This window comes from Giraffa tippelskirchi, chromosome 10, assembly GCF_054371585.1.
Source record: "Giraffa tippelskirchi isolate mGirTip1 chromosome 10, T2T-mGirTip1v1.2.pri, whole genome shotgun sequence".
Taxonomy (NCBI): Eukaryota; Metazoa; Chordata; class Mammalia; order Artiodactyla; family Giraffidae; genus Giraffa; species Giraffa tippelskirchi.
The window spans coordinates 6,983,137-6,991,006 of record NC_137284.1 but is presented as its reverse complement, the minus strand read 5'-3'; the positions used below and the strand labels follow the sequence as shown (position 1 = coordinate 6,991,006).

The window sequence follows — 7,870 nt, the reverse complement described above, 5'->3', positions numbered from 1 at the left end:
TTCTTTTTTAGGAGGTTTTCACTATTTTTTGTTGTCTTTCAAGAGTTTTTTTTTTCAACTTTACTGAGATATAATTGACATATAAAATTAGAAAATATTTAAAGTGTACATCATGATAAATTGATATATGTGTACATTGTGAAAGGATTCCTCCCATCTAGTTTAACCCATCTCACATATTTATTATATTTTAATTATATATTAAGAACATATAATATTAACTATTATAATTATTAATTCACTTTCTCTAGAGATAGCTCTATGCAAATCTTTTATTTTCCCATGTGTAAGGGTTTTTTTTTTTTTCCCTTGTGTAAATTTTGTTACTTTGTGTCATTTGAGGATTTGGTCCATTTCATGTAAGTTATCAGACTGTGAACATACAATTGTTCATATTTATTATCTTTTTACTGTCCATGGGCTCAGTAGTGATGACCCCTCTTTTATTTCTGATATTAGGAATTTGTGTCTTCTCTCTTTTTGTTAGTTAGCCTGGCTAGATGCTTATCAATTTTACTGCTCTTTTCATAGAATCAGCTTTTGGTTTCATTGCTTTTCTCTGTTGAATTTCTCCTTTACATTTTATTGATTTCCACTCCAGTTTTTGTTATTTAACTTCCTCTACTTGTTTTAGGCTTATATTACTCTCGTTTCTCTAGTATACTAAAGCAAAAATTTAGATAACTGATATTTAGATGTTTCTTCTTTTCTAATATATGCATTTAATGCCATAGCCTCATTCTAAGTATTGCTTTCACTGAATCACACAGATTTTAACAAGTTATATTTTCATTTTCATTTAGATCAGAGTATTTTAAAATTTCTCAAGAGGTTTCCTCAACCCATGTTGTTATATGAAAGTATGTTGGTTAATCTTCAGATATTTGGGAATGTTCCAGTTATCATTCTGTCATGGATTTCTCTAGTTTAATTCCATTGTGATTCAAGAGCAAATATGTATTCTTTTAAATTTGTTAAGGTCTGTTTTATGGCCCAAAATGTGGTCAGTCACAGCAGGGTGTTCCACGTACACTTGATAACGTGTATTCTGCTCTTGTTGGATACAATATTCCGTAATCTATAAATGTTCTATCATCCATAGAAGTGTTCCATAATTCAATCCAGTTGATTGATGGTGCTGCTCAGTTCAACTACATCCTTACTGATTTTCTGCCTGCTTGATTTGTCAGTTACTGATTAAAGGATGTGAAAGTCTTCCTCAAACAAGGCATTTGTTTATTTCTCTTCACAGTTTAAAAATATTGTTGCATTGTTGTGCTGCTTTCCACATCAGTTTTTAAAAGTCTAATGCCCTTCTAATTCTTTTGCCTTTGTAAGTTATTCAATCTTGCTGCCTAGAGATCTTGGAAACTTTTTTTTAAAAAAATCTTTGAAATCTGTTTTGTGAGGATATGTCTCAAAGTTGATCATTCTGGGTTAATTTCTCAAGGTTCCCAGTGGGCCCTTTGAATGTGCAGATTTCTTTTTTTTTTTCTTGGAAAGTTTTCTTAGATTATAGTCTTAAATACCAGTTCTGGTTCCCCTGGTGGCTCAGAGAGTAAAGAATCTGCCTGCAGTGCAGGAGACCCAGGTTTGATCCCTGAGTTGGGAAGATCCCTTGGAGAAGGGAATGGCATCCTACTCCAGTGCTCTTGCCAGGAGAACCCTAGGGACAGAGGAGCTTGGCAGGCTACAGTTCATGGGGTGATAAAGAGTCGGACACAACTGAGCGACTAACACCTTCTGGTTCATTGTTTAGTTTTTCTCCAGGGGCTCCAGTAATACAAATGTGTTTCCTTTTTGACCGTCTTCTGTTTCCATTACTTTCTTCTGACCCCTTCTATGTATTTATCTCATTTTCATTCTCGTTTTTCTTTCTTCAATGCCACTTATTATATTTTTATTTGAGTCTGTTCTCCTGCAAGCATCTTATCATGTAACCTTTAGTTCTAGTTAATTTTGTCTGTTTCTTCCATTTCTTTCCTGAGTTTGATCTTGGGTGGTGTCCACTTGGCAGTGGCTTGAAGGCAGGTTTCAGTTCCCGGTCAGAGATTGAGGTTGGGCCCTGTCAGCAAGAGCTGAATCCTAGCCACGCAATCAGTGGTCAATGACAAGGCCCTGGCCCTTCAGCTTTGCAGAAATGGATTCCCACAAAAACAGCAAGTAGTGAAACAAGCAAAGTGTTTATTAGGAGGAAATGAGAATGGTATGTGTGGATAGACACACAGGTGGGCTCAGAGAGACGGTCGCACATGCTGGTAGTTTGAATCACTTTTATGGGGCATTTCTTCTGGGTTTCCTTTGATCGATCATTTCAATTTGCATGGTTCTGAGTCCTTTTGTGGTATATCTCAGGATCCTCCCTTGTGTGCACTCACATCTCAGCCAAGGTGGATTCCAGTGGGTAGCCTGGAAGGTAGCCTTGGCATCACTCCCCTTTTGATCTCCAAGGAGCTTTCTAGTCAGGAAGGTCCCTTTGACTTCAAGAATGAGAAATATGTGATCTCTTTTATATTTCATCTGGGTAGGGCCCATCCAGCCTCCTCTCTCAATTGTCCTATTGATCTTTTGGAGTTTCTGTCCACACCGAATGAACTCCAGCTGCTTACCTCCTGCCTCAAGTTCAATCAACTCCCTATTTCGTCTTTTCTGCTTCGTGGCTGTTTTTGTTCAGGAATGTGTGTGAATTGGGCTTCAGAGATGTCATGAAATTCATTTTCTCATATTTTGGGATAACTCTGTATGACCTTGTTAATCTTTTTCTTGTTCTGTCCTGTGGGGCTGAGTGATTTTTAAGAGCCCTAGTTTAGTCTGCCCTCTTCTGTCAACACTGAAAAATCCAGACACTTCGAAGGATTTGTTTGTCTTGAGTGGGGGAGGAGCATGGGTCCTCTACTTTTGTTCTTTTGTCTTGTAGAACTTGTGAAATTTCTCCATTTGTTTCCCCTTTTATACTCAAATGCCAAAGTATAATCCCTTCCCTTCCACCTCTTTGCTCCCCAGAATTGAGGTGTTTCAAAAATGCTATAGACAAACCTCCAGTGTCTTCGCCTAGTCCAAGCTCTAACCTACTCCAGACACTCGTTAACACTGCAGACTTGGTTTCTGTTTCCTGGAACTGAACACTTACTGCTTTGGCAATGGCCTGCCCAGATCACATGGCAAGTTACTGCAGCAGCTCCAATTTGGGACAGACCTCCTCCCGACCAGCTATGCAACAGCCCCACTTGTCCTGAGCCCTTCTTTCCTTCCCTCGCCCACCCCAAACAGGAGGGGAAGATTGGGTGCCCAAGAGGCGGGGGCCAAAGAGCCCCTTCCCCCAGAGCAGTAAGGCCCAAGCCTCTGGCCATTCTCCACCCAGCACTCACGGCTGCTGCTCCTGCAGCCTCTGGGGGACATCCAGGGCAGGGAGGGGTGGGGACGCGGCCCTGTGGTAATGGAAACCTGCTCCATGATGACAAAACATGATTACCAACCAGCTGAGTGACTGTAGGAAAATCACTCAACCCCTCTGGCCTACAGATTTCCTCATCTGTGGGGCCCTGCTGAGCTGTTGCAAGAATGAAGTGAGGCAATGTGTGTGGAAAACAGCTTGGTGACTAGTAGCAGAGTTGGCCTCGATACATCTGAACCCTAAGTTATCTTGCATGTTTGGAAAAAGGACTAGGGGAACTGTCTCCTTACCTGACAAGATTCTTAGGTCCACAGAGTGGGCTTATCCCTGGATCAGGAATTTCCCCTGGAGGAGAGGGCATAGCAACCCGCTCCAGTATTCTTGCCTGGAGAATCCCATGGATTGAGGACCCTGGAAGGCTGCAGTGAGGAAAAGTCATCTTAATTTCAGCCCAGATCATGGGAGGTCCGTTCCATCAGCCCCCAAACCTTACTAGCAGATCCTTCAGTGTTGGCTTCAATCAACACAGCCTAGGAACCCCCTTCCCTAAGGCAGGGACCACCAGGCTGCTGCAGCTTCCTCTCAGTTTCTCTCATTGATCCACCGTCCTAGCTAAACTAAGCTCCCGGTGCAGGGACCTTGCAAAGCTCTGGAGTTGAAAAGCACTGGCTCACAGGTCAGGTCCAAGCCCAGCTTCATTTCCATTCCTAAGTTGCTGGGTGGTTTAGGGCAAGGGTTTTCCCTCTCTGGGAAGCAAAGATGTGGCTCTTTTTTCTTCTACCTCCCGGGCAGGGATTCTAGAGAGTGCTAAGCATATCTGGACAGGAAGGAAGTTTGATGCTCTGCAGTCTGGGGGTTCCATAGCTTGGAAGCTTTCCTAGAGCCTCTGATCCCTATCCCAGATGTCTGCCCTCAACCAGGTCCCAAAAGGAAACAAACCAGTGAGAGCTGTTAGCAAATGTAATTGTTTGTGTTTTAAAGAAAGGAGCCACAGCACTGTGTCCTGGATCTCAGCAGCCCTTCCTGGGCAAGAGCCTGCAAAGGCCACAGTCCTGCACACCCCCACCCCCCCAACCCCGGCCTGGCTCCAGGGCTCAGCCAGCCGCTGACAGCCCACGGAGGTAGTCCCCTGCCAGGGGCAGCACGGCCCAGTCGTCAGTCCGCAGGGCCACAGGCACTCCGTCTGCCTGGGCTGCCTCCAGCCGCAGCAGCAACCGCGAATCTGGGGGCAGACGGATGGCTACAAGGTAGCTGACGGGGGGTTGGGCCACTACCACAAAGGGCTCCAGGTGGCGGGACACCAAGGCCTCCAGCCCCTCTGGCCCGAGAGGGCACCACAAGCGACTCTCCGTGCCCTTCGGCAGGCAGGAGTCCCAGAGCTCCTCAAAGAAGTCCAGCTGGGCCCCCTCGGGGGGATGGGGGAAAGGTAGGAAGAGGTCAGCAAAGGTCACAAGCAGGGGTGGCAGGTGAGAGTGGCAGGTGAGGCCGCTGGGTGTGCTATACAGGGCACGCACAGCCAGCTTCGCGGGAGCCGGGCGTCGGGGCTGCAGAGGCAGGAGCAGAGGGCGGGTGGGGCGGCCGGGGCACAGGCAGGGCACGTGGATAGCCCCCAAGGGTGCGTAGAGCTGTCTTTCCACACGGAAGCGCAGCTCCAGAGAATACACAGGCTCCAGTACCTCCACCTGGAGCTGGAGCACCGGGACTGGGCCCTCGGCTCTGCGGGGACCCACGCTTAGCCGAACCGGGGCCGGAGCTTCCTGCACCATCAGCGCCGCAGCAAAGCCCTGGTTCTCGGCCACCAGTGAGGCCAGTGCAGGTGCAGCAAGGGAGGGGCCCAGGGCCACCCCCAGCTTGGGCCCTGCCAGGTGGGCCAGGAGGATGTAGTAGAGGCGTGCATGGTCCTGCCCATCAGGGTCCTCCAGCTGCCTGGCCAGCGCCTGCAGCAAGTCCGCCAGGCCTCCCCCAACGCCTGCCCGCAGCAGGGCCCGGCAGACTCGCAGCAGGGCCTGCTGGAGGCCCCAGTCCGTGCAGTGGGCAGCTGCGGCCCGCAGAAAGCTGAGGGTGGCACTCTGAGCATCCCCATCTGCCACCCTGGCCAGCATCAGCAGGTGCCAACGGAGGGCTTCCTCTCTGCCCGGCCTGGACACCACCTCCTGCCGCAAGGCCACCCTCAAGGGTTCCTGCAGCTCAGGGCCCACTCGATCCAAGAGATCTACGAAATGGGGAGCCAGCGCAGGCCGGGTTCGGTACAACTGGGCCAGTCCCTGGGTCAAAGGTGTCAGTACCACAGGTTGCCCAGCCAGGCAGTGAGCAACTAGGTACGAGGCCTGGAAGCAGAGAGTAGCCAAGGCCCGGGGGCCACCGTCCAGGGCGGCCCTCTGCCGCAGGCCAGCCAGGAGCTCCTCCAGATAGTGCCGGGGACTGTGATTCTGGCCCTTTTCCTCCTTTTCTTCGTCTTCCATGCAGAGCAGACACAGCAGATGCAGGCGGGCTAGGAGGGCCATCGGCTCATGCAGGAGGCTGGGCAGGAGGCCACGGCAGAGATGGGACCCCAGCAACAGTGGGGTGGCCTCCTCCCCTGTGGGTCCCAGCGGCCAGTTCTCAGGGAAGTTCAAGAGACAGTGCAAGTAGAAGAGATGGGTGGGCAGGGGCAGGGCTGGGTGCTGAGCAGCCAAGGTGAGCCGGCGAAGCAGCAAGGCCTCGTCCTGGGCTGTGAACAGGGCCTCGCCGAAGGCCGCTTTCAGAGCCAGCATGGCGTGCAGCAGCGTCAGCTGGGCTGTGCCCAGCAGCCGTACCAGCTGTGGCTTGAAGAGCACTGGTGGCTGTCCCCGAAGACCCCGCAGGGCCCAGCCCAGGAGCCACAGAAGCTGCGCCTGGGCCACAGGAGTGAGCAGGTAGGAGGCGTCCAGAAGCTGGGCCACAGTGGCCCGCAGCTCCCAGGCCTCCTCAGGACTGAGCTCCAGCGCGGCAAGGCCACACTCGCCCTCCTCAGCGGCCGGCCAACTGGGTGCCTGGGGCTGAAGGTGGACATCACCCTCCTCAGTTAGCGTCCAGTTCCAGGGACCACCCTCCATGGAAAAGTCCCCAGCCGTGAGCAAGCCCTGCAGGCCGGCCCCGGCCCTGGCTTGTATCACCAAGGCGTTTCGCAGAACAAGTGCCAGCAGCAAGCTGAGGGGCTGGGCCGGGCCCTCGCGTCCCAGCAGGGCCCGCAGCAGCCCCAGGCAGCCCCCCAGCAGCCCGGGCCGGCAGCTCTCCAGTTCCCGCAGGCACTCCCACGCTGTGGCCTGCAGGGAGCGCTGTTCCGAGGCAGGGCCGAAGCTTCGCCCCAGATCGCGGCCCGAGGCCAGGCCCAGCAGGAGGGGCAGGAGCCGGCGGGAGGCTGCCGAGGCGGGGCTCAGCGCACCTCCTGCCGCCAAGGCTGTGGTGGCCGCCAGCAGGAGGGGCCGCCGCAGAGCTGAGGGCCGCGAGGGTAGGAGGACCAGCGTGTCCAACAGAGACGTGGCAGCTGCTTCGGCTGCAGGGGCGTCCGGCCACAGTTGGGCTGGGTACTCCAAGCACAGAGCCAGCAGGGCAACCTGAAGATGGGGGAGGGCGTGGGTGGGCATCACGAAGTTGAGGGTCAAGACACGGTGGGCTGGGATAGCCACCTGGGACCAGGGGTCGGGCAGGGGGGCCTACCTTCATCGGCTCGCTCAGTTTCTCACTCCTCAAGTCGCTCAGCAGGTCACGACCCAGATCCTCACCCTCGGGACCTGCCATGAAGGCGGAAGGGCTGGCCTGGAAGGTGCCCAGGCGCTGGGTCCAGGTTTCCCGGCCGAGGGGCCCCATGGTCAGGCACACAGATCCCTGCAGAGAGAGAGGAGGAAGGGTCAGACGTGCGGCCCCAGGGACGCGCAGGGGCCCCAGAGCCGCTAGAGGGCGCGCGAGCCACTGCGCGGACCTGAAGGGGCCGCCCTCGGCCGCGCGCATTCACCTGCGGGGACCCCGCACCCGGGTCCCGAGATGAAACCCAGAGGCTTCGGGGGTGACGCTGGGGCGGGCCGCCAGGGTCCCCGAGGGGCAGGAGCGCGGGGAGCAAAGGCGGGGGCGCCAGGTGGGCCGCTGGCGCGGGGTGCGTGCCGAGAGCTCATTAGGCCGCCTGCCCGCAACCGGCACCGAAACCACAGCACCGCCCCGGCCCCTGGCGCCCGCGGTAACGGGCCAGCCCTCTCACCCTGCCTGACTCAGCGGTCGCTGGCGCTGGGGCCGGCCGGCTCCTTCCGGGCTGGCGGCGCGGGGCGGGGCGCACGGCGCGTGGGCGGCCGAGACGGGGCGGGTCCCGCGCGGGGGCGGGGCCGTAACGGGGCCACCACCTCCCCCGCCCTCCTGGCCGGCAGGTGCCGACTCGCCGGTTTCGCTGGGGCTGAGTAACTGTCCCGCTCTGCGCAGGCCCCCCTTCCCCGAAACCGCCGCAGGCCCAGGCAGAGGCGGTGGAGT

At 54.2% G+C, this 7,870-nt stretch overlaps 1 protein-coding gene across 2 annotated transcripts; it reads right to left on the bottom strand.

Annotated features, from left to right (window-relative positions):
* Positions 1–4,336: 4,336 nt before the first annotated feature.
* Positions 4,337–7,660, bottom strand: AP5B1 (adaptor related protein complex 5 subunit beta 1). 2 transcript variants are annotated; one of them, XM_081532336.1, is made up of 3 exons: positions 7,368–7,660; positions 7,073–7,240; positions 4,337–6,969 (listed from the first exon to the last, which is right to left on the bottom strand). In XM_081532336.1, the coding sequence occupies exons 2-3, from the start codon at positions 7,220–7,222 to the stop codon at positions 4,489–4,491; spliced, it is 2,631 nt and encodes an 876-aa protein (XP_081388462.1). In that variant the 5' UTR covers positions 7,223–7,240; positions 7,368–7,660; the 3' UTR covers positions 4,337–4,488. The 2 variants fall into 2 exon arrangements, with proteins under 2 accessions (XP_081388462.1, XP_081388461.1); XM_081532335.1 differs by having other exon boundaries at positions 7,608–7,660.
* Between the last annotated feature and the right edge of the window lie 210 nt (positions 7,661–7,870).